We start from the raw sequence: 27409 nt of genomic DNA, 5'->3' as shown, positions 1-27409 counted from the left end.
AGAGCCGTCACCAGCTACTCAGAGCCCTCCTTTCATAAAGCCCATTTTACATATGGGAAAAACATCTAATCTTACGCTGGGGAACCACAGCTGAGGGGAATACTTACAAATAAGTAAACCAGCACAAAGAAGTGCAGGAAGGCCAAGAATTGTAAGCCAGTGGAAAACCAAAGAGTGATTGGAAGAATCATTGATGACTCGAGTTCTCAGGGGCTTCACAGCCCTGTGCCACTGGGTCAGGATGGTGTTTCTGGCTCCTACCCATTTTCCTGGTCCAGCCAGGCGATACTGGCAAGGGGTGCATGGGCCAAAGAAAACTTCCAGGGCCAGCTTGGGATCCTTCAGGAACAGCAGCAGCACGTTGGGTTTTACACCAACACATGATGCGATTTCATCCATGTAGCCAATGTAACTCGTCTTGATTTTGCTCTCCTTGTTGGAAAGACCCCTTCATTAGGAAATAAAACAAAGAGGTTATTGTATTTCTGTGTAAACCCAAAATGCATGACTGAAACTCCTTCCCATTTCCCTGATTCATGCAAAGCTCCGTGCAGAGCAAATGGTCAGATGTACAAACCATTAAAGACATGGCTATAGAATAACACTGAAAACATAATGCCATCATATACATCAATTTTATGCCCTTCATCTTTGTCATAAACATACAGCTAAGGTTAGCATAAAATCCCTCCTTTACCTGTAAGGGGTTAAGAAGCTCAAATAACCTGGTTGGTACCTGACCAAAAAGACCAATAAGGGAAGAAGATCCTTTCAAATCTGTGGGGGGAGGTTTTTGTTTGTGCTCTCTTTGTTGTTCTCTCCTGGCCAGAGAGGGACAAGGACGGAAAAAAACATCTCCTAAACCCCTACCTGAAATGGGCATCTAAGATTACAAAAATTGTAAGTAAGCAGGAATTGCATTAGATTATCTTTTGTTTTAGCTTCTGAATTTTCCCTATGCTGAAAGGGAGGTTTATTCCTGTTTTTTGTAACTTTAAAGTTTTGTCTAGAGGGGAATCCTCTGTGTTTTAAATCTTATTACCCTGTAAAATTACCTTCCATCCTGATTTTACAGAGGTGCTTCTTTTACTTTTTTCTTTATGATAAAGTTCTGCTTTTAAGAACCTGGTTGGTTTTTAGTGTCCTTAAAACCCAAGGGTCTGGTCTGTGCTCACCTTGTTTACCTATTTGGTTGGTATAATATTCTCAAGCCTCTCCAGGAAAGGAGGTGAAGGGGCTTGGAAGGATATTTTGGGGAAACAGGAACTCCAAGTGGTCCTTTTCCTGAATCTTTGTCTAACTCACTTGGTGGTGGCAGCAATACTGTCCAAGGACAAAGAAAAATTTGTGCCTTGGGAAAGTTTTTAACCTAAGCTGGTAGAAATAAGCTTAGGGGGTCTTTCATGTGGATCCCCACTTCTGTACCCCAGAGTTCAGAATGGGGAGAGAACCCTGACAATCTTGGTTCTGTTTTGACCACCCTGTCTGAAAAAGGGAGCAGCAGAAATAAAATGATCCAGAGAAGGGCTATGAAAGTTAAAAGGGTTCCGCTCTGAGGAGAGTTAAAAAGATAAGGGACCATATCCTCCCACCTCTGTCTCCCTGCTTTGCTCTGCTCAGGTCATTTGTCACCAGTTTATTAAGAGCTAGACTGAGATCGTCTACTCGTCTCGCAAGAGTTCACCATCAGCCATTAGTTAGGTGATTTTTTGTCTCAATCACTAACTTGATCTTAATTTGAACCAATGCCCAGGCAGTGAGATCATGAGTAGATGTGACAGTCACTGGGATGTGGAACACATCCTCACTCTTTCTGCATTAGGCCTTGTTGTCAGGATATAAAAAAAGAGGTGTGTTAACTCACTGGAGTTAGTGAAGAGCTTGTCTTCACTGCAAAGTTCACTTGAGTTATTACTCAAGTGTTGCTTCTCACTTGAGTCCTGTTTGTGCAGAAAGTGTGGTGATGCTTTTAACTTGAGTTGGTTAGTCCCTATAGGCTAAAACTCACCTTGGTACAACTTGCCATCTGCTAACACAACTACTCTATGGTGTGGATGCAGGCTAGCTCCCCTCAAATGCTGATAGTCCAGTGCCTTCCCACAATTCCCCTATGTGTTCACACAGGACAGACAAGTTCTTCCACAATTCACAGAGCAGCTTAGCTTACTGCAGCACAAAGATATGTTCCCAGAAGTCATTGTGCCATGTATGGGTGTAGCTTCTAGGGCTGCAGCAGTCTAGGGCTGCAGCAGCACAGGGAGCAGCACAGTGTGGAGACTCAGGGTATGTTTACACTACGGGATTATTCCGATTTTACATAAACTGGTTTTGTAAAACAGATTGTATAAAGTCAAGTGCATGTGGCCACACTAAGCACATTAATTCGGTGGTGTGCGTCCATGTACCGAGGCTAGCGTCAATTTCTGGAGCATTGTGCTTTGGGTAGCTATCCCGTAGCTATCCCATAGTTCCCCCAGTCTCCCCCGCCCATTGGAATTCTGGGTTGAGATCCCAATGCATGATGGTGCAAAAACAGTGGTCGTGGATGATTCTGGGTAAATGTCATCACTCAATCCTTTCTCCGTGAAAGCAACGGCAGACAATCATTTCGTGCCCTTTTTCCCCTGGATTGCCTTGGCAGATGCCATATCATGGCAACCATGGAGCCTGTTTTGCCTTTTGTCACTGTCACCGTATGTGTACTGGATGCTGCTGACAGAGGCGGTACTGCAGTGCTCACGAGCCAGCATTAATGTTGCCTTTAGGCAACGGATAGCAGAGATTTCATCCTATTGCACTGTTCTGGCATATGTAAATTGGTGCATGATAAGTGTATCATTCAGTTTGGCATGTTTGCAGTTGGAATTCAGTGAATTGAGTTTATCAATCATCTTTTTGTACTGGTTTGCCAAATTGGATAATTGCGATTGACGTTATCAATCATTTGTACCGTCTTTGCTTGCTGTCATGGCGTGTCCTGGTGCCTTGCTAGAGTCGGCGGGTGACAGTGGACAAAAATGCAGTATGACTCCGGGTCATTCCCTCTGTTGTTTTGTCTAAAAATAATATCAAGTCCGTGCCTAGAATATGGGGCAAGGTACTAGGAGCAGAGACACAGCAATCCGGCGTCAGAACCCCCAGAGATCCCGCAGAAATTACATGAGCTGCTGCCATTTAGGATGCCTTCTGCAACAACCCAACCCATTGCTTCCCTCCTCCCCCAACCCTCTGGGCTACCTGTGACCATGTAAAGTGTGACTCCTCTCGGCGGCTGTGATATTCAGTATTACTGCGCACGCTGCGCGCTACACTAATATCGATTGAATCGCACTCAGTCTCTCGCACTTATAGATCGTATAAAATTACTTTGATGGGGAGGCAGCCTCAGGTGCTATGATAGTCCATGTGGTTCACATTATGTAAGTATATGTCTGAGCCCTCGTACGTCCACATAGAGCGCAGGCCTCGCCACCTGCTATGATAGTCCAGGGAGTACAGAATCTTTTCTTTAGACACGAAAGGGACGGTGGGAGCGGCGGGACTGCAGAGCTCAGGCTCAGCGTACGGCATGAGGACGGTCCAAGCATTTCATGTACCGTCTGCAGATGACAGGAGTCTTCCCATTTTTACCAGGTGCCCCGGCCGACCTTCATGAGGCAGCAGGAGCACATCACGGAGATGGATGACGGTTCACCATTTTGTACCATCTGCCATCAGCGAAAGGAAGGGCGGGGATTGCCGCATGTACAGGCGCCCGCAGCATGTGTCCACAGCAGCATGAGTGAACAACGGTGACATTGAAACAATGCAGGAAGATGTTTCACCCTTTATCTTTCACAGGAGGGGAAGGGGGGATAAATTGACAAGTGTACCTTGAACCACCCTGAAGAATGTTTTTAGACCTACAGGCATGAGAGCAGCAGCAGACATGCAAATCCTTTTGGAGACTGTGGGGACTGTGGATACAGCTTGGAGTCCTCAGTCCCCTCCTCCCTCCCTCCCATGGTGTCCATTGATTCTATTTGGCTTCCATCACGGTAGTCACGCAGCACTGTGCTGAATCCTGTGTGGCCTCTGGTCTATCAATAGCCTGGAGATGTATTCAAAATGCTTTGTCTTTCATCTTCGGTACATAGCTTTGATAGAACAGATTTGACTCCCCATACAGTGATCAGATCCAGTATCTCCCATTGACAGGCTAAGTGTGGAGCTCTTTCTGGATTTCGGGACTGCATGATACCAGTGCTGGATCAGAATCCTGCTGGGCAAACAGGAAAGGAAATTCAAAAGTTCGCGAGGCTTTTCCTGTCTACCTGGCCAGTGCATCTGAGTTCAGATTGCTTTCCAGAGCAGTCACAGTGGTGCACTGTGGGATACCGCCCGGAGGCCAATACCGTCGATTTGCGGCCACACTAATCCTAATCCGACATGGCAGTACCAATTTCAGTGCTACTCCTCTTGTCGGGGAGGAGTACAGAAACCGGTTTAAAGAGCCCTTTATATCGATATAAAGGGCCTTGTTGTGTGGACGGGTGCAGGGTTAAATTGGTTTAATGCTGTTAAATTCAGTTTAAATGCGTAGTGTAGACCAGGCTTGAGGCTGCCTTCCTACTGGCTTGTGCTGGAGGGCCCAATCATGGACATGCTGGACTGGCCCCTGTGTGACTTCGGAAATGGAGCACCCGTGCGGGGCGGGGGAGGGGGAAAGGGATGTATTCTCTTTGGCTGCATGGAGGGGAAGCCATTTTCTGACTCTCCTGGTCAGAAGCCTGAAGCTGACTCAGAGGCCCCACACTGTTCCAGGAAGCCTGAACAACCATAAGCTGTGGCAACTCTTAAGAGCTGGAAGACAACAGAGCCCACAGGCCCCTCCTGCACTGGAGGCCAGAAATCAGATGTGGCTTGATTTGCGTGGGACACCAATCAGCCAACTGTGAAATTGCCCACAGCGATGCCAGTCTGCCCCTTGATCTCCAGCCACACTGCACAAACCGGGCCCATAGAAACTTTGGGAATAGCCATTGTTGTAACACAGGTCAGGGATCCATTTTAGTGCCATCCCCAAGTGTGTCTCCTGTTCTCCTCTCCTTAATTCCCCCTTTTCCTGTTCCAGGAAACAAACAGTTGTCATTCTTATCTGGGCATCGTTACTACACCAGTTAGCTTATTCCTACAGGTCCTAGCAGTGTGGTCACCTGTACCCCCAGCCAGTAGGTGGAGACACCATTCATCAGGAACCAGATCCCACTGGTCACAAAGGGGTGTGTGTCAAAGAATACCCAAGGAGGGAGGACCAAGCCCTCCATTGCCTTTGGAGATCGGGAGTTCACCAGAAGGGGTTATAATGCCTGAACACAGAGCCAATGTGGCGACAGCAGCTGGTGGGTTATTTCAGTGTGGCTGCTCTCACTCAAGCCAGGCTAACTTGAAAAGAGTAACTCCAATGCAGATAACTCTGCCGTGAAGACACACTCTAAGTCAAGGGGAAATGCTAGTGAGGAGAAGGCAGGTTTTAGTTTTCACCTGTGGCAGCAAGTTGAATTAAAGTTTAGGTTTTAAGTATAGCTCAACCTGCTAACTCATGTGAAAACTACAAACTTCCTTATAAGAACATAAAGACCTTACTGGGTTAGACCAATGGTCCATCTAGCCTAGTATCTTGTCTTCTGACCATGGCCATTGCCAGCTGCTTCAGAGGGAATGAACAGAACAGGCAATCATTGAGTGATTCATCCCTTGTCGTCCACTCTCAGCTTCTGGCAGTTAGAGGTTAGGGACACGTGGCTAATAGCCACTGATGGACCGACGATTCAGGAACTTATCTAATTCTTTTTTGAATCCTGTTATAGTTTTGGCCTTCACAACATCCCCTGGCAACAAGTTCCACAGGTTGACTGTGCATTGTGTGAAGAAATACTTCCTTTTATTTGTTTTAAAACTATTAATTTCATTGGGTGACCATGTTTCTTGTGTTATGAGAAGAAATAATAACACTTCCTTATCACTTTCTCCACACCAGTCATGATTTTATAGACCTCCATCATAGTACCCCTTAGTCATCTCTTTTCCAGGTTGGAAAAGGCCCAGTCTTATTAATCTCTCCTCAGATGGAAACTGATCATTTTTGTTGCCTTTCTCTGTACCTTTTCCAATTCTAATATTGTTTTGATCTTCACTAGGATTTTGCCTTGAGTTAGCTCTTGCTTCAATTAAGAACACGCCTTTTTTTTGTAATGAAAAAAAGGCCTCAGTCCTTGTGAAGGGGAGACAATTGTTGAGTTGATGGGTTTTGAAGGTCATAGATCGAAATCTACAATGCCCAAGCAAATGGACCTTTAAAGATCATTCTCAGTGTCATGGATAGTTTCATATTTTATGGTTCTCTCTAAGCCATGGGTGGCGCATGCCTCCCAGATTGGGAAGGCTGGGCCTGAGTGCCGGAAGCTCTCTAGAACTGGGTGGGCCACCGGTGCCTGGACTATGGTTCCACCTCCTGCTCCGACCTGAGGCTCAGCCCCACTCAGCATCCTCCCCTTGAGGTCCCACCCACATTCCACCCCCACTCTGCCTAGGTCCCACTCCTGCTCGTTCCCCCTCCTCCAAGCCTTTCCCCCTGCCACACACATCTTTCTACCCCCTCCTTCAAGAGCTCCCCCCCATCACTAGAACCTCTATTCACCCCCTCCCCTGAGGAGCTCCCTTCCCTGTGCCTCTCTGCTTCTCGGGGGCAAAGAGGCATGAACAGTGAGAGGGGAGGCCATGGGGGTAGAGGAGAAGAGGCACAAGAGGCAGGCTAGGGGGAAGAGGTGGAGCGGAGATGGGAAGAGGAGCAATGTGGTCAGGGCCACAGGGTAAGAGTGGGATGTGGGAGTCAGGGGCGGCTCCAGGCCCCAGCATGCCAAGCGCGTGCTTGGGGCAGCAAGCTGCAGGGGGCGTTCTGCCGGTACCGTGAGGGCGGCAGGCAGGCTGCCCTCAGCGGCTTGCCTGCGGAGGGTCCGCTGGTCCCGCGGCTTCAGCAGTAGCTGCGAGACCAGTGGATTCTCCACAGGCAAACCACGAAGGCAGCCTGCCTGCCATGCTTGGGGCAACAAAAACCCTAGAGACGCCCCTGGTGGGAGTAGGACCTCAGGTGGAGTGTGGGTGGGGCCATGGCCTGGGCGCCTTTTTGGTCATAGCGCTCCAAAGGCAGCAGGCTAGTGACATGCCTCCAGAGGGAGGCGCACCACATTCTGTTTGGGGAGGCTTAGCTTCCCCTGGCCTATTATACCTGCTGCCTATGCTTTAAACCCACAAGATTTTTGTTGTCATGTCTTCCCTGCCACTTTCTCTCTGAGCTGGATTCTAGGTACAGAGAGGGAAGCAGTGAGAATTGCAGCATAGCCAGAAAATCACAAGGATCAGAATGGGCATCCTGGAGCTCCAGCATGGTCATGAAAGGAAATTCCTTTGGAACTTAAATGGAGTCAGCTGATGGGATCCCCCCCAGAACTAAGGTGTGGTTACTAGAGGGACACTTTGTATGCAGTGTTATAATTGCCAGAGGATCACCCTGCAATCCTGGCAGACATTGTTTTAACAGGCACTAGTGTAGAATGCTGCACACACTGTTCTACCAGCAGCCTCATCAACAGGCCTGCAATCAGAACTATTTCAGTTTTATAATCAGTGGTTGACTCTCACTCCTGTTTCTCCTGAACTAGAAAGAAGGGGAATCCAGGCACAGGAAACAGCTGCTATTCTTAGCCACAAGATGGTGCCACAGCTCTAGAGGAAAACATTAACTTCAGGGTTAGAGCCAGATCAAATAAATCCCAAACTGTGCAAAGCTCACCTGGTTTTGTTCTGTTGCAACTCGAGACTTGGTCCAAGTTGTCAAAAAGTTTGTGATCCCTTTGAGCTCATTCGGATCTGGTTCCCAGTAGAAATGGATCTATTTTGAGTGCTGTTGTATCAAACTGGTGCCATTTCTGGGTGGTTTTGAATCTGCGTGAAACTCAGTTTCATTCAGTTTCAAAAACTTGGAAGAGGGCATGAATGAAACAAAAGAAATGTTTCAATGAACTCTTGTGAGTCCAACCCCCCTCTATTCAGGAGCATTGGTTAATGGCATTCTAGGGTCTTGTTAGCCATAGAAATGCATATGTCTCCCTGCGATCGGAGGTGTCAGTGCAGGATGTGTGGAGCTGGTACCAGTAGCAGTCAAGCTGCAGCAGCATGGGCTTCAGCGCAGTCTGTACAAGCCAGCCTGGCACCCTGGATACCTACTTGGGAGGCTAACCCGTGCTGCAGCAGCAGATTACAGCTAACACGGTATGTCTACATGTCCTGTATTCACACCTCCGACTCAGTTGAAGGATGGTCCAGTGCTTAGAGTGTTAGTCTAGAACTTGAGAGAACTGAGTCCCTGCTCCTGTACAGACTTTCCATGTGAATTTGGGAAAGTCACTTGGTTTCTAGGGCCCAGATCCCAAAGGTATTTAGGCCCCTTACTTCCTGAAAGGTCTAGCTGAGGTGCCTCAGTTTCCCCATCAGTAAAATGGGGATAACAGCATTGCCTTGCTTCACAGCATTGTGGTGAGGATAAATACAGCAACGTACTGTGAGGCACTCAGAGTCTCTGGTGACAGGGATAGATAGAGGGGCTACCTTCCCCTGTTTAGCAGCGATATTACTGACTGGAGCACCACGCCCTGAATATGGAATAGAATAAGTAGCATTTCGTACTGTTTAATTAGATGCTGCTGCTTCTTGGCAACTTCAGCCATCAGCCTGCTGGCAGGAGGGAGCTGATTCAACCCTGGGAACATAAGAGAAACATACTAGTGCTTTGCACAGATGATCCCAAAGTCGTCAAACCAATCAGTCCACTATGAGCTCCTTCACTGATTACATCGGAGGCTGGACATATTTAGCAAGAGCTGATCTAAGTATTAAAGGCCAAATCCTCAGCTGGTGCAAATCAACACCACTCCACTGAAATAAGCAGAGCTAGGTGAGTTTACACAGCTGAGGCTCCAAGTCATGTGTCGCAGAGAAGCTAGTGTGTTAATTCTTTGTGGAATTTCTGCTCTGTCTAGGGTCACGTTGGCTGTGCGACTCACATTCTACTAATGGCAACGTGGGTGGTGGGAGGGGCTAGCTGAGACTGTACACAGATGGCCAGATCATGTGGCCGTGGTTACGCTGCTATTTTTAGCGCACCAGCTAAATCAAAGCTAGCGTGTGTATGTCTGCCTACCTTTAAAGACCCTTGTGACCCAACGAGCCTGGACTTCTGTTCCTGCCATGATGGAGCCTGTTAGCGCTATAAGGCCTAGGACAGCCAGCGTCGGCTTCTCCAGAGGGGGTGGGAAGATGTATTTGTAAAGGGTGTACTTGCTTCTGCAGTTGTTGCGAACAGACTCTTCAAGGAAGGGAAAAGAGAAAGTGTATCCGGTAGCAAAGACCACCATGTCGATGTTCTCCTCTACGGTCCCATCTTCAAAGACAGCTGAGCTTTCCATAAACTCCTCCACATTTGGTTTTACCACAACTGTACCGGAGAGGATGCAACTTGGCAGCTCATCATTCACAATTAAGCTTAGGTTTGGACTGGCACACAGAAGGAAGGGAGAGAGAGCTTGAGTGCAGTGTTTGCTCTGACATAGGGTATGATAAAGGACCAAAGCAGATTTGGAATTCTGGCTATACTACAATGAACTGTGAGGTGTGGAAGAGCTAATGGGGGAAGACCAGACATGGAGCACGTAGGTGCTCAGGGGTGAGGTGTGTAGATGGGGAAATGTGGAGGGAACTTGCCCTGTTCTGTGGATGAGCAGAAGCAGTCAGAATCCAGAGCTGTCTGTCCAGTACCAGCTGGGACTACCATTTGTCGGCTAGATTCTCTCTTGCCCCAAGGTGCACTTCATGTAGAAGAGGATGGAGAATGGTTGGGGCTGATATAGCTTCCTGATCCTCAAGGCGTTGTGGCATAAGTTAGAGCAGCCTAATTTTGCTCTAATTGATGACAGCTGGGTCTGATCCCTAGGCACCACACTGCAACTGGGTGAGGAGGAACAGAGCTGTGCTCCACCGAACCTCAGGGGTGAACGTAACTTAAGGGACTTACCAGTACTCTGGTATCCTTGAGAGGGCGTGTGGCCTCTACCAGAAAAGGCGGGGCCTTTAAATCCCCTGGCACTTTAAATCAGGATTTAAAGGGCCTGGGGCTGAGGCTGTGGTAGCAGCAGCTGGGAGCCCCAGGCCCTTTAAATCACCCACAGAACTACCAGCTGCAGAGGCGGCTGGGAGCCCTGGGGGTGATTTAAAGTGCTTGAGGCTCCAGCTGCTGCTACCACAGCGGAGCCCCAGGCACTTTAAATCACCATAGGAGGGGGCCTGGCCTCTGGAGGAGCTTTAAAGGGCCTGGGGCTCCACTGCAGTAGCAGCAGCCAGAGCCCCTGGCCCTATAAATCACCGCAAGAGCCCTGCTGCCACTACCCCAGGGCTCCAGCAGCAGGGCTCGGGTGGCGATTTAAAGGACCCCGGAGGGTAGCGGCAGTGGGAGCCCCGAGCCCTTTAAATCACCACCCGAGCCACGCTGCCGGAGCCACGGGGTAGCAACAGCAGCCAGCGGCTTGGGCGGTGATTTAAAGGGCTCGGGGCTCCACTCCCGCTCCCACCCTGGACCCTTTAAATAGTTCTGGGCCTCCAGCAGCTATTTAAAGGGTCTGGGGCTGTGGCAGCTGCTACCGCTCCGGCCCCAGGGCTCTGGCAGGCTCCGGGGATGATTTAAAGGGCCCAGGGCGGTAGCGGCTACCAGAGCCCCGGACCCTTTAAATCATCCCCGGAGCACTGCGGCCGGAGCCTTGGGGTGGTAGCGGTGGGTCTCCAATGGCTATTTTAAGGACCAGGGCAGTAGCAGCTGCCAAGCCCTAGATCCTTTAAATAGCCACCAGAGCTCTGCTGTGGCTACCCAATGCTCCAGGGACGATTTAAAGGGCCCGGGGTGGTAGCTGCGGCAGGAGTGTACCGCTTACTTTCACCTCTGCCTAACCCCCAGCCCACCTGGGTTGTGGGTAGGATGGTCGGTGGAGAAGCTGGCTGTGCTGGCTTCATACCACTGGGAGTCAGGTGGCCAGGTGTAGTCAGGTTCCATCTTCATGCTGCTCAGGCTGTGCAAAGGAGACTCTAGCCTTACAATGGTGTTTTTCTTGTCAATAGTAATGTTTCTTTCAGTGGAAAGCTGAGCCAGCAACTCATGTCATGTAGACAACCAAACAGCGCTCAGAACTTAGTGATCCTAAGTTCCTGTCACTGACCTAGGTCGAATTTGAACCAGTCACCTAGATGCTAAAGGATCTTTGTCAGCCTCCTGAATAGGGCTGAGCAAATCACTCATTTTTCACTTTGGAGGTTGGTTGAACAGAAAAATTGGAAAAAAAAATTGTTTCAGGTTGAGCTGAAACAAATTTTTTTTCCTCAACAAAACAAATCTCATCCTAAACGGCCCCCGAAACATAGTTATGGATTGAACAAAATGTTTTGTTCAACCTGAAACAATTGTTTTCATTTTGTTTTTAGTTTGAGAGGGTTTAAATGTTTTTTAATATTCTTTTTAGGGGTGGCTCTAGGTATTTTGCTGCCCCAAGCACGGCAGGCAGGCTGCCTTCGGCGGCTTGCCTGCAGAAGGTCCCCGGTCCCACGGATTCAGCAGCGTGCCTGTGGAAGGTCTGCCGAAGCCGCGGGACCAGCAGACCCTCCACAGGCATGCTGCCGAAGGCAACCTACCTGCCACCCTTGCAGCGACTGGCAGAGCGCCCCCCATGGCTTGCCGCCCCAGGCACATGCTTGAGGTGTTGGTGCCTGGAGCTGCCCCTGGTTCTTTTAAAATTAAATCTACATAAATTCCAAAGAGAACCACTTTCCAAAAAGTAGAAACATTTCAATTTGAAAATGCCAAAACAAAAACATTTTGATTTTTCCAAATTTTTTTTTCATTTTTTGTCTGAAACTTTTGTCAAATTCGACCCAAATTAACGAATAGTTTCAGTTGACCCCAATCTGCATTTTTGCAGTGAAAAAACTGTTTGCATAAAAAAATTCACCTAGCTCTACTCTTGAGCTATCCAGTCTCCTGCCTTCTGTAGGGGTAATGTTCTAAGTCCTTAAATTATAGATCCAGTCTGTTCCACTGTTATCCAGAAGGGGCAGCTGTCAATCTTACCAGGAAGGATCGATTCACACGAAAGTATGACATGGAAACAAATGTGAAAAATTCCCACCATTGGCAGATAGGTGTTAATCCCTAAACTAGAACTGCCTATGAGCAAGGCAATGTAGGGCTTTGCTAGTCTGTAACTATTCCCCAAATGAAACGGGAGATTTACACAGAAAACAAAGAAAGCACCTTTTCTGAGGAATCAAGCCATAATTTGCATGGTCAAACCATGTATTGAACTTCTTCAGCCTTAGCCATCTCATGAGGGCTGATGGGAGGAAGTTTTCGAGACAGTTGTGAAAGCGAGTGGTGAGCATCATGTCAAAAGGGAAGCCATGGTCTGAAATACGACTAATCACCCACGTGCCACTTCTGGTGCTGAGAAATACCTGGAAAATAATTGAGGCCTGAGAAATGTATTGCCTGGGAATCTGGGTTCCTTTTTTCGTTCTTACTGTCAGATCATATCTTGCATATTTGCTAGGAGACCTTCAGCATGGAAGGGTAGAGAGCTAACCAGAATATCCCAAGATAAGGAGATTGGGGCAAGGAACCAGGATCCAGATGAACAAGTCAGTTCACAGTGTCTCTCTGACTCCTAGTGGCTGCAAAACCACCAATTTATCTGCTAACCTGATTTGCAGAACAGTCCAGGAAACTGCAGTGTATCTTTTTATAGCTCTTGATCTGAACCTTTGTGCACTTTGCAATGCCTAATCTCAGCATGTCCTCGGCTGTTAGTTTGTTCATGCCATTCTAATATCGTCTGGCATCCTTCCTGAGGCACTTTCCATGGGCAGTTATTAGGGTTTTTGAAGACCTCAAGATACTAGCTATGTTTCCTGACTTGGGGGATGGGTGGGAGAATAGTCCCAGGTCCTGCTCATGAGTGCAGGACTATCAGTGAAACCTTTTCAACATCCTGCTTTCCATTTCTTTCAAAGAAGGCTCCTTGGCAGCCTACACGAAGGATTCTGGGGCACATCTAGGACCTGAAGGTGCCAGGTTGCATGTGACTGATCTGGAAACAGCAAAGCTACTTTGGAGATGGAACTGGGTAGGTGGAGACCAGTGTGAGATGGAGCAAAAATGGATGGTGGAATTAAAGGAAGAAAATTGGCAGGGAGGGGATGATTAGTGGTCACAGGAACAGATGCTTTCTGTCCAGAAACCTCTGATCTACTTAGAATTCTTTGCCAATTGCATACGTTCCGCTTTCAAAAGGGTGGCATGTGTACTTGGGGCAACTCGCTATACAAGTAGTAACAGTAGATATTGTAGTTATAGGTTGAGAGAGAAACCACAATCAGCATTGCTGGTGCTCCCCAGGATTTGATCTACCTTTGCTTGTGGTCCGTTGGACTATTATTATAGCCACCCCAAAGTGACACTGTGTGTGCATGAGAAACTCAGACTCCAAATCTCTACACCATCCCAGAGCTGTACCTGAGCAGCCACTCGACTGATCTCCACGGCGATATCTCCTCCAGAATTCCCAACACCGAGCACAAGGACTCTCTTCCCTTGGAAACTGGCAGAGTCTTTGTATTCCCAGCTGTGAAGGTACTGGCCTCTAAAGCGATTTTCTATACCTGTGAAAAAACAGGGAGCATCTCCTGCCATTAGATAAATGTGCTTGTTTCATTGAGACAATTCTGCCTGGACAGCATTGCTTTTGACCCTTAATTCCAGTTTAATTACTTTAATCTTCCCACTTCGTGTCCAACCATTTTTCCTTAATGTCAGATTCAAGTGCACTTGAGATCAATAGGAGTCTTGACTTCACTGGGTGATATGTGGAGCCTGAGTACTCTGAGAGGATCCAACATCCTATCCTCTGGGCCCATTGGTTTTTATTCTTATGCCAAGACAATGCCACCTTTTTAAATCTGGAGTTGCTAATACGTTGACATCAATGTTTCATTTTCCTCATGCTCCTCTAGTGTGGAGTAGGTTCAGCTCAGGCCTAGGGGTTTGCAGAGATCATGGAATATACACAAATAATAACAATGAATTGTCTTAGCTTACATATTAGTATCAGAAGGATAGCTGTGTTAGTCTGTATCCACAAAAACAACGAGAAGCCTGGTGGCACCTTAAAGAAAAACAGATTTATTTGAGCATAGGCTTTTGTGGGTAAAAAACCCCACTTCTTCAGATGGAAGCGGGTTTTTTTACCCATGAAAGCTTATGCCCAAATAAATTTGTTAGTCTTAAGGTGCCACCGGACTTCTCATTGTTTTTCTTATATATTAGTGCTTTCCATCATCATCTTTCAGAATATTTTGCAAATTCTGTGCTAGGTCCTCAGCTGATATAAATCATCATAGCTCCATGGACTTCAATAGCTACACCAATTTACATCAGCTGAGGATCTGGCCCTCTAGATTTTCGTCTTGTCATGAGAGAAGGTGCCACCAATTGCCTTCCTTTACCGGGCTCTGAAACCTCCCCCCCATCCCCCCCGGGGATTCTAAGGGTGGGGCTTCCCAAAGTGAGGCATGGCAGAAAACTCACGGAAAATGGGTCAGACTGATTTTCTCCTTAGTTGCAAAGCTATACGCTGTCTATCTGTAGATCTGGGAAGTTGCGTATTAGCTCTACTCTGCTATGTCATACCGGTGACCACTCAGGCAGTGAGTTTCAGTTTGTGCTTTACCTGCATCACATAAAACCACCCTCACAGCTGGGGCTAATTAATAACCTTGTTGGCAGTCTCATTAGCGAGGCAAGGGCTGAAAGGACATTAGGAATAAATTACCCTCTTACTACAGAGACCATCTCTTCTAGGCAGATCAGAAGGACACAGGCAGGGAAGCATAAAGGGAGCCGTGTTCCAGTCCATATGTGAATTCACCTTATTCACTAATACTGGAATTCATCCCGCCACAGATGGCTTCGCCAGGGCTGAATTTCACCTCACGCGCCGTGCGGCTTTCTGTAATACATTCAGTCGTAAATGCAAGACTTACCAGGGAAAGAATCCAGCGGTAAATGGGGTTCTGCATAATGGCCACTGCAAACCATAACAGCGTCAAAAACGGCCGACTCAACCGTCCCATCAGTCTCAGTGACAACATCCCACTGGCCAGTGGTGGAGAAATCTGGGCGTTTCCTTACACTGTGAACTGTGGTCTTACAGGAAACCACATGAAAATCAAAACATCATTATGGATTGTTCTTTATAGTAAACCGGTTCCATGTGTGAACGGTTAGACTCAGATCCCTGAAGATACTTGGGGTCCTAAATCCCACTGGGAGTTAGGCATCTACCAACCTTTGAGGATCTGGGCCTCAGTGCTCGGGTAAGCCTGGAGGTACGGATATTTCTTTCTTTGTAAGTATGCAAGACCCCTGCTCCAGCCCCTTTGCACCAAGATAGTGATGCTAAGGAGCTGAAAAGGATAGCTGAGCGGTGTGACCTGTCACCAGCTACCGTATATTAGGGCAGCCTTGAGTCTCCTTTCACTAGCAGTGGAGGTCAGACTGCCAGCCTGGCTAACTCCAGGATTCGGGGAGCACAAAGGTGACATTAAATATTAAGCCGTCTTTGTCCCGACACCTCTTTGGGTCCTGCACCAAACGTAGCTTGGCCAGACCTGAAGGCCTGGCATGTCAACTGCAGCACCGCACACACACAAACCTTTGACTCCCTTCTTACCTTGAAGTGTATGTAACTGAGAAGGCTGAAGTGCTTGGCGTACATTCTGAAATACTCCAGGAGCCTGGAGTGGTTCATGTAGTTGGGGAAATCCTCTGGGAAGGGGAAGTCGCTGAAACACATCATCTCCTTGGAGGTGTTCGTTATCACCGATCTGTAGACACAGATCCTCCCCGCTTCCTGTGTCAAATGCAAAATATGCAACCATGTTTTCCAAAAATGACTGACTGAGAGGGGTTTACTTGATTTGGTTCATCAAAGTAGGGTTAAACAGCCCACTGGTACGCAGAACAGACACATGGGTCCCACACCATCACCTCAGGACTTGTCTGCACTGGGAAGTTATTCCAGAATAAGGTGAATTTGAAGAGCTATAGCTGTTCTGGAATAACTGTCTATGTGGACACTCTTATTTTGGAAGAAGAGTGCCTTTCCTGGTTTAGCTTAATCCACTTCCAAAGTGGATTCAGATAACACAGAAAAAAACCAAAAACCCAACAACAAAAACAAACCAGACATGCTTATTCCAGAGTGAGGCCTGGTCTACACTACTCGTTTATACCTAATTTAGCGGCGTTAAACCAAATTAACTCTACACCCATCCACACAACGAAGCCCTTTATATCGATATAAAGGGCTCTTAATACCAGTATCTATAATCCTCCCAGACTAGGGGAGTAGCGCTGAAATCAGTATTGCCATGTCAGATTAGGGTTAGTGTGGCCGCAATTCGACGGTATTGGCCTCTGGGCGCTATCCCACAGTGCACCATTGTGACCGCTCTGGACAGCAATCTGAACTCGGATGCACTGGCCAGGTAGACAGGAAAAGCCTCGCGAACTTTTGAATTTCATTTCCTGTTTGCCCAGCGTGGAGTGCCGATCAGCATGGGTGACCATGCAGTCCCAGAATCCGAAAAGAGCTCTAGCATGGACCGTACGGGAGATACTGGATCTGATCGCTGTATGGGGAGACAAATCTGTTCTATCAGAACTCCGTTCCAAAAGATGAAATGCCAAAGCATTTGAAAAAATCTCCAAGGCTATGATAGATAGAGGCCACAGCAGGGATTTAACACAGTGCTGTGTGACAAGCGTAATGGAAAGCCAAAGAATCAAATGGACGCTTTTGGAGGGAGGGAGGGGGGACTGAGGACTCCAGCTATCCCACAGTCCCCGCAGTCTCCGAAAAGCATTTGCATTCTTGGCTGAGCAACCAATGCCTGAAGGGTCAAAAACATTGTCGCGAGTGGTTCAGGGTATATGTCGTCAAGTCCCACCCCATCCCCGTGAAAGAAAAGGGAAAAAAATTGTTTCTCACTTTTTTTCAGTGTCACCATATATCTACTGGATGCTATTGATTGACGGAGTGCTGCAGCGCTAAACAGAAGCATCCCCTTCTCTCCTCTCCCTGATGGCAGATGGTGCAATAGGACTGATAACCATTGTCATCATCGTCCTGTGAGTACTCCTGACTGGCCTCGGTGAGGTCGGCCGGGGGTGCCTGGGCAAAGCTTCTTTAAGCTTTGTCTCCTGGAGATTCAGTCCTGTCTGGAATATCATAGCAGCTGAAGGCTGCGCTCCTCTCCCCACCACCCTTTAATGACTAATGGAGATTCAGTCCTGCCTGGAATATCATAGCAGCTGGAGGCTGCCTCCCCCTCATTTTATCTCAATAAAAAGTCAATGTTTCTTATTCATGCATTCTTTATTACTTCATCACACAAATGGGGGGATAACTGCCATGGTAGCCCAGGAGAGGTGGGGGAGGAGGTAAGGAATGGGTGGGGTTGTTGCAGGGGCACCCCCTAGAATGGCATGCAGCTCATCATTTCTGCAGAATGTCTGGAGCTCTGACCCGGAGTGGCTGTCCTCTCTGGTTCTTTAGTAGGGTTGCCCCATATTCTAGGCAGAACTGACTCTACTTTTAGACAAAATGTAAAGAAGGGAATGACCCAGGGAGTCATTCCCATTTTTGTCCATGCGCCCCTGGCTGACCTCAGCGAGGCCAGCCAGGAGCACCCATGACAGTAGCAGACGGTACAATAACCATCATTACCAATTTCAAAAGCAGCAGATGGTGCAATAGGGCTGGTAACCATCATTGCCAATTTCCAAAGAAGCAGATGGTGCAATAGGGCTGGTAACCCTCTCTGCTACTTTGCAAAGGCAAGTGAATGCTGCTGTGTAGCACTGCAGTACCGTGTCTGTCAGCAGCATCCAGTACACATGCGGTGACAGTGACAAAAGGCAAAACGGGCTCCAGGGTTGCCATGCTATGACGTCTGCCTGGGCAATCCAGGGAAAAGAGCCTGAAATGATTGTCTGCTGTTGCTTTCACGGAGGAAGGACTGAGTGACGACATTTACCCAGAATCACCTGCAACACTGTTTTTACCCCATCATGCACTGGGATCTCAACCCAGAATTCCAATGGGCAGGGGAGACTGCGGGAACTATGGGATAGCTATGGGATAGCTACCCACAGTGCAACGCTCCGGAAATCGACGCTAGCCTCGGTACATGGACACACACCACCAAATTAATGTGCTTAATGTGGCCGCGTGCACTCCACTTTATATAATCTGTTTCCAAATACCGGTTTCTGTAAAACTGGAATAATCCTGTAGTGTAGACATATCCTACATGTGTCCACATGGGGAGCTATTCCAGAATGTTTTTTTCTGCAGTAGCTACTCTGGTCAATTTCCCCATGTAGACAAGCCCTCAATCTCCTCATATCTTTGTCTCTATAGTGGTGTTATTGAGGGACTGGATACACCTGATTTCCAGACTCTGGTGCATTGCTCCAGTGTAAGTACTGACTTTACTGGGGAAGAGTAGATATGTGTATGCCAGAGACTATGGCTCTTGTTGTTCCATCTCCTTATCCCCGTGAAGTCAGAAAGGAAAGCCCAAGTCTAGTCTGAAAATGTGCCTAGGTCCATGGGTACAGTGTCTTCCTTGGCTGCGAATGTAAACTATGGTAACATTCAAAGCAACACATAGCCTAGTCCAAAATAAACACCTTGTTAAGAAGTCACTGGATAGGGAAATCCCACTCACTGTGAATCTCCAGAGGCCACCGATGTCATGACTTTGCTCAAAGCAGGTGGGCTCCAGCCCCTCATCCAGACAGCACTTGATGGAGACCAGTCCACTGGACCCAGCTCCAATGATTGCCACCCTCTGGACCATGCTTTCCTGTATCAGGAGAGAGTCACGTTAGTGTCAAAGTTGCTCTCTAGAACTCCTTCAGTGCCTCGCATTGTAAGAGCTTAAGCTGGAGTATGGCAGGAAAATAAATGATGAAGTAGTTGGAATTTCTGCAGCTCAGTAAAGGACAAAGGTTAATACATATGTTAAAATTTGTATTGCTGGGCTGCTGCAATAACAGGGATTTTTCAGGGCAGGAAGTAGGGCCGGCCATAGGGAAAATGGCACCATGGGCACAATGGAACTTGTATTTTGGTGTTCCTGGACCCCATGGGCATGGTGATGCACCCCATTGCCCCATGCCCCTGTGGGCTTCTCACTCCCAGAGGCTCCCCACCCCCCAATCCCCCGCTGCCTCCCTCAGTGCTTTATTTGTATTGAAAGAGATGCTGGGACTGAGCCCCAGCAAGCCCCTGCACAAATTAAGAACTGGCTGGGCGGCTGACGAGTGGTGGCTGCTGGCTGGGCGCCTAGCTCTGAAGGCAGTGCCATTGTCAGCAGCAGCAGAGAAAGAAGGGTGGCATGGTATATGGTGTACTGCCACCCTTGCTTTGTGCTGCACTGTTCCTTCTGTACCCCTAACCCCTTCGCCCCCCCACATACCCCTAACCCCTGCATCCATGTGGGGAAACCGACCTGGATGCACGGAGTGGCTGGCATTGCTGCTCGCTCCCCCCTCAAATGCTGCTCCTCTGTGTCCCCCTCAGGGGCTAGGAGCGAGGAGCAGTGTCAGGGCTATCTGAATCCAGGTTACTTTCCCCACCTGGGCTGTGTAGGGGGAGGGCAGCAGCTCCCACTGTTTGCTTCACAGCACATTCCAGGTGGGGAAGTGACCTGGATGCATGGAGTGCTTGATGTTGCTCTTCACTCTCCTCCTCTTTACAGACCCCGAGGGAGCGGCATGGAGCAATCTGTGGAGTGGGGAGAGCAGTATCTGTGTCACCACTCGTCCCCTCCTCCCTATTCCATGGGGCAGAAGCAGAGAGAAATCTGGGCACCCCCCATGTGCATCGCCTCTGTGAGTTTGTGGTACTCCCCTGCCAGCCAGCAGCGTGTGCCTCTGTACTGCTGCATGGCATCCCCCTGACCATGGCACCGTGGGCCCCAGTGGCCCACCCCTAAGGCCACCGTGACAGGGAGAATGTCTTTAGGATTAAGGGCAATGCCCATCTGTGACCAACAACTGTGGTTATCTTAACATCTCTGCTTTTCAGCAGCACCAGGCACTGGTGTCTTTTAAACCTTCACCAAAATGTTCAAGTCTGGCTTGCCTGAAGTCAACCTCTTGAATCCGTAAGCGGGGCTCGGCAGCAAACTAAGATTTATGGATGAAATCCTGGTCCCACTGCAGTCAAAAGCAAAACTCCCATTGATTTCAATGGGGCCAGGATTTCACCCCATATGGCCAATTGATAAAATTATGTTTGAGGATTTGTGTGAAAGGCAAAGGGGTGGAAGCTCTTTTGTGGAGGAAACCATTCCCAGGCTCTTTCAGATCCAGCCACCAACTCAGGGGATGAAGTAACCATTGAGGTGAGACATGGCCATTAAGATCCAGTGACAGTTTGGAACTGCTCTGCAATAGTTCATGAATGCTGTAGGCTGACCTGGTTATTTGGAGGGTCACTGTAACACGATAGTGGATTAGTCTAATAGGGGCCTGTTAGAAAAGACAAGCAGAAAGAGCAAGAATGGCTCAGGATAAGCCACTCCTCAATAAACAATTAAGGGCTTTTAGAATCAATGCCCAAACTGTTAGCTTTGAAGATTCTGCCTCCTGGCAACCTATCGAACTGGTTGGGACCGTGAAAGGAAAGGGTCATGAGTACAGAAGACCAAAGGAACTTTCTCTCCAGAGGCGGAGCAGTAGTTGTAGTTGGGAGAATCCGGCTGAGAGCCAGTTACCCCCTGGGGGGTGCCTAAGGAAGTGAAACCTGTCTAGTGTAACCGGGGGAATGGCTATTGTGAGGAACTTTCCTGGTTTCTGCACTACCCTGGTGAAATGGGATAGCGAAAGGATCTGAGTCCTTGCTCCCACTCCCTTCACCCAGAGGCCTGCCTGACATCGAGGGCTGCTCTTCCACTCTCCTGTGTGGCTGAGTCCTTGTAACCCTGACAAGGCTGGGCCCAGAATTCCTGTGGGGCTCGACCCCCAATCGTGTCATGGTCAATCAGGAGAAGAATGGAAACGGTTAAAGGAAGAAGCTCCCCCTCTCCCCCAATGGGCACAGAGAACACCATGAACAGCAGTGTCAGAGACATAAGGAAAGTTCACAGCCTGTTCCTCACACCTCCCAGGCCTCCCTACCAGGCGCTGGCAGTGCTGTGGTGTTACCACGGGTCAGACACTGCTATGGTGGTGGATACATGCCCTCAGCCTCTGGTGAGATCTTTCTCCCTAGTATTGGCCCCTTCTGTCCAGGGTCATGTCCTCCCTCCAACTCCAGGCTCAAGGCCTCTTGTCTGGCGACATCTCCCTCTGCTGGGCCCCCACTGCCCAGGGTCCCCCCTTGCCCTCCTCAGCTGCTCATCTCTCTCTGCTCCACTGTTACTTGTGGCCCAGTCGGCGGCTGCTCTCCGGCTCTGGCTCCCACTGCAGCTCAGCCCTGGCTCTCCCTCGGTGTGGCTGGTCTGCACTGCCCCAGCTCCTGGCTCTGGGCTGCTCCAGGTCTTTCTCTAGCTTATTTCTGCCTCCAGCCCAGCTCTGCCCCCCCAGCCCAGTGCTGCTGCTGCTGCTGTCTCCAGCCATGCCCCAGCTGCTGCTGTCTCCTTGGCTCTGCTCTGCTCTGGCAGCCCCAGCTCACAGAGAGGGGACCCAGGCTATTGAATCACTCTTTGGCCAGCCCACCCTGTCAAGCTGTCTGATTTGGAGAACGAGCCTCTTCCCCAGTGGCCCTGGGGATTATGAGTCTCAGGATTCTGAGTCCTCTTTGGCCCTTTCCCTTTCTCCTAGTGGGGGAGAGGGCCAGCCAAAGTCTCACTATCTCACTGAGTTCCAGCAGGGGGCTGGCAGCCCAACATTAGGTTACCATCCATCACATAGGATCGACTGCCAAGATGGACGTGTGTAGGCCGTTTTCAATCCTCTCTCTCTTGGGGCTTTATTCCTGCTCCAAACCAGACGATGCTTTGGGTGAAGCCAACGCTCTGACTGTATGCACCACTGGTCACAGATCTCCAAAGGGAGGGACCCCGGGTGCTGAACCTAGTCGGTCCTGTTGGGTAAACGTGGTTGTCACAAAGGGTGCTGTAGTCCAGCACCCAGTCTCAAGAGTGGGTGAAATGGCTGATTCCACCCCAGGAGTGGTGAAGGCAGGAAGCCTTGTGCCTGAGGGGACACACTTGGAGAGACCAGAAAGGCGAAAGAGCGGCAGCCAGCCCTGTAACTGGGATATCATCTAGCTCTCATAGACTCATAAACCCCTCAAACTATGGAGTAGGCTGTAATCTCCTGGAATGCCGTTTGCCTGCCTTGACAAGAGGAGGTCATTAGCTAAGCAGGACACCTATATTAGGCAATAGGATAACGGATTCCGACTGGAATAGCAGGGCATCTTTTCCACTTAAAAAAAAAGAAACACTCACACAGCAAGAAGCCAGCAAGGACAGACTGTCAGTGGTTACCAACCTGGGGCACAGAAGGATCTTTGCTTCTAAGAGAATGAGAGGGTTCCTGTAACAGCCCCAGCAGTAGGCCATCCTGGGGGGGGCCTTGGGGCCAGGCAACCCTGAGCAGTGTTGAGTGTTTGTTTGTTCCCATGCTTGTAACTCTTTACATGAAACTTGTTTGTAAGAACTGGCTTGTCTTGGACAATTTACACAGTTTTCTGTCTGAGGAGAGAGGACTCCTCAGGAACCCTCATGCAAAGGCCTGCAAGTTAACAACATAAGCACCTGCCCTCGTTTCAGTCCAGAAGAATGGGGAACATAGTAGGAGTGAGATGCAAAAGGCAAAAGCAGCAGAGAGGAAGAGCAGCTCAGTGGTTACATTGCTAGCCTAGGACTTAGGAGACCTGGGTTCAAGTTTCTGTTCTAATATAAAAGCAGCAAAGAGGGTGCCACAGGACTCTTTGCTGCTTTTACAGAGCCAGACTAACAGGGCTACTCCACTGATACTTGTTCTAATATAGGCTTCCTGTGTGACCTTGGGCACCTCCCTTAGTCACTCTGTGTGTGTCAGTTCCCTCTCTGACCAGTGGGGAGAACAGAACACAAGGCCTCCCAGGGTATTGTGAGGATGGATACATCAAAGATTGCGAGGTGCTTAGATTCTACACTGATGGGGCACTGTATAAATACAGCTTTCCACCAGACACCTGAAAGATCAAGGTGAAACAGGCTGCAAAGGTCACATATGACTGCACAGAAGTGTCTTGATTGCCAACGGGATCCGTGGACCTCAGCGTTCCTGAAAATGTGCGGTTCTGATTATTTCTTTTTCACTCTATGGATTCACATTTGATCCTTCTCATTTGCCTTTGTTGAGATGGTTTCGTTAATAATTTGTACTCACAGAGTCAGGGAAAGGGAATTCCTTCACTCTTTCAAGTTCTTCACTTGATAACTAGAGAGAAACTGGAATTTACGGTGAAGGTGCCAAGAGAGAATTGTCTCAGATGGCATTCTGGGGTTTACTAGTGACCGAATTTAGCAAGTTTAATCAGCCATGTCTGTAAACAACTAAATCATGAAGACATCAAGAGAAGACAACTGTGGCTTGGGAAAGGGTTAATTGGAAAAGGCAGGGTTCAGACGATGATAGAAATTGTGCTGCTGTGTTGAGATGGGAATAAACTGCACTCCTGCATCTGAATCTGCCTGGAGTTTGGATCTGAATCAGACCTTGGTGGCTAACTCCTCTCTATAACAGGCCAAACCAAACCTCTGACATTTGGGCAGACTGAATCCAAACTTGTCTTATCTCCACCCTCATGGTATGGTCAGCAAATGGAGAGCTTCTGATAACATAATGCTTCTTACTGAAGCTTCACTGACTGTGTCTGCAGCGATTTGTGCAGGATGGCGTTGTTTGAGTAGCTGAGCACTTTTCCTCCAGCAGGTGCAGTTCACTGCAGCTCTCATTAAACCCAGCTATTAATTTTCTGCTAGGACAACACCCCATAGCACAGTGTTTCTCACGCGGTAGGCCACCAGCAAGTCTTTGTGGGGTTCTCCGCTGCGGTTCCTGCAGCCTAATGCCTTAGGCTGAGAGAGTTGAACCCTGGTGTACACAGGTACAAGGAAGTGGAGGAAAATGCAAAGCACAGGAAGTGGAGGGCCCCTGGTTGCAACAGTCTGGCTTTTTAATTAGCCTTGTAGTCCCAAAGCCTCTTCCCAGCATTCTGCTGGATTTTTTAATTTGTTCATTTAAAAAAAAAATCCCATATCCAATAAACCATTAAATAATGTGTCCAAAGCCTATTCATAGCCCCAAGGAGCTGTACTGATTGGCAGAGGATAGCCCCTCTTCTTTACCATAGCCACACCCTCTGCTCCAGGGTACCAGGCTACCACCCTGCATCACTGGAGGTTCCCCAATGCTGGAGGAAGCAGCCCCTGACCCTTTAAGCCAGGTTTAAGGCTGCTTTGTGCTGCTGTGTGAGTATGGCTAAGGGCCTGTCTTTAAAGTAAGGACTTACATAGTGCCATACTGACCCAGTGCTGGACTGACCCAAGGGCTCTGCTCCATCCTGGAGACCTAAGTGAAGGCCAGGCAATAAAACTGCTAAGCTGCCGCAAAGGATGAGAGCATGTATCAGTGACTTAAAGGTTAAGTAACACGGCAAGAATATTGTCATTATTACAAAAAAAAAAAAGCCACAAACATTGGAAACCTAAGAAATTCAGAGTTAAGATGAAATAAAACTGAACATTTCCGTGTTCTCAATTGTTTGGATTTCTGTTAAGACACCCAATAAAGCAATAAACAATAGACCTTGTGGGGGGCAAAAACATTTAAAATGTGTAATTTTTGCTTATGTAGCAAATAAGTATCTGTAATCCAGTACTTCCCAAATGCTCAGTAAAAGACAAAGTCTCATACCCTGTTGTGAGCTTCCCAGGTGTCAAACAAATTGGTTAGTTCAATCAACAGTTGGAGGGAGATAAGAAGTAGAATGATTTATTTGACGCTTGCTAAGCAAATTCCCCAATCTGAGACATCATGAGAAAATTCAGGAGGATGTTTATTACTTTTCTATCCAGAAAGTTAGAAGGCAATTTAAAAAAAATGGAGCATATAAAGGAAAACTGCCTACAACTTCAATTACTTCTTGTTCCATAGGAACTATGGCCTCTTCGAACAATTTTATTGAGTCCCATTTTCAAAATGAGGAGCCTAAATCTGATTGAAAGTCAATGGAACTTGAGCTCCTAAGTGTCTGAGTTACTTTTGAAAATGGGACTTATTTTACTCCATGTTTTGTATACTTTAGCTACACACATATGTATTATAAACTATACTGGTATATGTCATTTTAAGAACACAAGTGCCCTGCAGAAGAGCTCCATGCAGTTCGAAAGCTTGTCCCTGCTACGTACAAAACTTGCTGCAATAAAAGATATGTCCTCACCCATCTTGTCTCTCTTTTATGAAGAGAAGCAGTAACAAAGAAAAAGAGGAAAAAAAGCCACTTATATTTATCCAAAGTCACAGCAAAGGGTACGCTTCTGGATGTGTGCCTTCAGAATGAATTAATACAGAAATGTTGCTCTGTATGTGTGGAACTAGTAGTTTTCAAACAAAGCATAACATTTCCCTATCATACCTTTCTTTCACACTTGCCAATCACAGTCCTCCCTGCGGTTCTGGACACACACCAAATTACCAGATTGATTGTTGAAAGCATGAAAAATGCAGTTGGGAATAAGGACTTTAAGTAAAGAAACTCACCTTTCTGGTTCAATGTGGTGTCTTTTTTGTTTTGCATTCGACTGGGTTTTGGGTGAAGTTTGTCTGGTTACAGATTACATGAGAGAGTAAAGTCCAGACGTTACAGCTCACTCATTCCTCAGCTCCTCTGACCTTTATACGCTTCCTCCGCACATCTGTGTAGCACTGAAATTCAAATGCATTCCTATTCGCTCTCAAGAGAAAAATGCACTAATTCTGAATGGCTAACCATAGTAACCAAGACAACTAAGCCATGCAGGCAGATCAGGCGGTTGCTTGGGTCTGCAAAATATTTAAGGCCAGATTGTGGTTGGGGGAAGGGAACACTGAAGTCACAATGTGCACTCCCTTGCAGCTGAGGTGAGAGCAGGCCCATGGCCCCATCTCCATCTATACTGCATCAGGGTGGGGCTGAGAGGAAGGAAAATGTATAGACTGCACCCATATGAAAAAAGACTGTGGTTTAGAGGAATTCTGGCTGGGTCACTCCCACTTGGTGTGGCTCCTCTCCATAAATACACTCCACTTGACAGCTGAAACGTAGCCATCCAGGGACACACACCCTTGAATTTTTAGTCACAATGCCACAAACATTTATGTATTGTCCACACTAGAACTTACAACTATGGAGCTAACACACGTTAAAAGCACCACTAAGACAAGGTAGGTATGAGCTAATGTCTTTTATTGCACCAGCTTCTGGTGGTGATAGAGACACACTTTTGAGTTACACAGAGAAGAGCTCTGTGTTGCTTGAAATCTTGTCTCTTTCACCAATAGAAGCTGGTCCAATAAAAGATATTACCTCTCTCTTTTTGTCTCTCTCATATCCTGGGATCAATATTGTTGGTGTCACTAAGCATAACCCTAAGTAACGTGGAAAAGTGGAAGAAAATAAGGATATAAAGTCTCCCTGTTTAGGCCTCAGATGAGCAAAAGTCCTTCCATGTTTGAACTCTAATCGACCTAAAAGGCTGGCTGATGGGAAAGGCCAGGAGTAACAGCCGTTATCAGTTGCAACAGATCTGATTGGTCTAAAGCAGAAATAATGAGGCCTGTGCACCTTTAGCAGAAGGACAAGATAACTTGCAGAAGGAAAACTTACTAACGAGCTGCTGCGGCCAAGTTTACTTAATGCACCTGCGCTTACGTAACTGCTACGGGGGGAGAAAAAAGTGTGTGAGAAAAGAATGCTGCAGCCGGACAGAAGAGGGAGGGGAAACGGGGGCTTGCTAGTCAGTGAGAAAAGTTCTCATGGATATAAAGAAACAGATTGCTTGTTTTAGCTGGGCTGGATCTGAGGCGTACTAAGTCTCCTAGCTCCGCTTTGGGATCCCAAATAAACTTGTGTTCTGCTTCTCCATCTCGGTGTGTTTATTGGCGCTAAGCACTCCAGGCACGGACTACCACTGTTGTTTGCCTCAGCAGTCTATCTGCCTGCAA

General features: G+C 47.9%; 1 protein-coding gene across 2 annotated transcripts; it reads right to left on the bottom strand.

The window, feature by feature from the left end:
• LOC116839875 (dimethylaniline monooxygenase [N-oxide-forming] 4-like) lies at nt 1-26304 on the bottom strand. 2 transcript variants are annotated; one of them, XM_032806122.2, is made up of 9 exons: nt 25967-26304; nt 18925-19062; nt 15861-16040; nt 15172-15334; nt 13646-13791; nt 12389-12588; nt 9239-9591; nt 8725-8797; nt 1-448 (listed from the first exon to the last, which is right to left on the bottom strand). In XM_032806122.2, the coding sequence occupies exons 2-9, from the start codon at nt 19054-19056 to the stop codon at nt 19-21; spliced, it is 1677 nt and encodes a 558-aa protein (XP_032662013.1). In that variant the 5' UTR covers nt 19057-19062; nt 25967-26304; the 3' UTR covers nt 1-18. The 2 variants fall into 2 exon arrangements, with proteins under 2 accessions (XP_032662013.1, XP_032662014.1); XM_032806123.2 differs by lacking the exon at nt 25967-26304 and having other exon boundaries at nt 18887-18961.
• Nucleotides 26305-27409: the final 1105 nt, after the last annotated feature.

The sequence above is a fragment of the Chelonoidis abingdonii genome, chromosome 7 (assembly GCF_003597395.2).
Source record: "Chelonoidis abingdonii isolate Lonesome George chromosome 7, CheloAbing_2.0, whole genome shotgun sequence".
Classification (NCBI taxonomy): domain Eukaryota; kingdom Metazoa; phylum Chordata; order Testudines; family Testudinidae; genus Chelonoidis; species Chelonoidis abingdonii.
Note: the sequence above shows the minus strand (reverse complement) of the source record. Positions and strands in the feature narration are given on the sequence as shown.

What these genes read in the sequence shown, in the direction of transcription:
- LOC116839875 (XM_032806122.2), bottom strand. Translation starts at nt 19,056, where the DNA reads ATGGTCCAGAGGGTGGCAATCATTGGAGCTGGGTCCAGTGGACTGGTC. An exon ending in GGTCACAAGGGTCTTTAAAG is followed by an intron (nt 8,798 to 9,238) that starts GTAGGCAGACAT and finishes TTATGTTCCCAG; the next exon opens with GGTTGAATCAGCTCCCTCCT. An exon ending in CAGCAGCATCTAATTAAACA is followed by an intron (nt 449 to 8,724) that starts GTACGAAATGCT and finishes TTCCTAATGAAG; the next exon opens with GGGTCTTTCCAACAAGGAGA.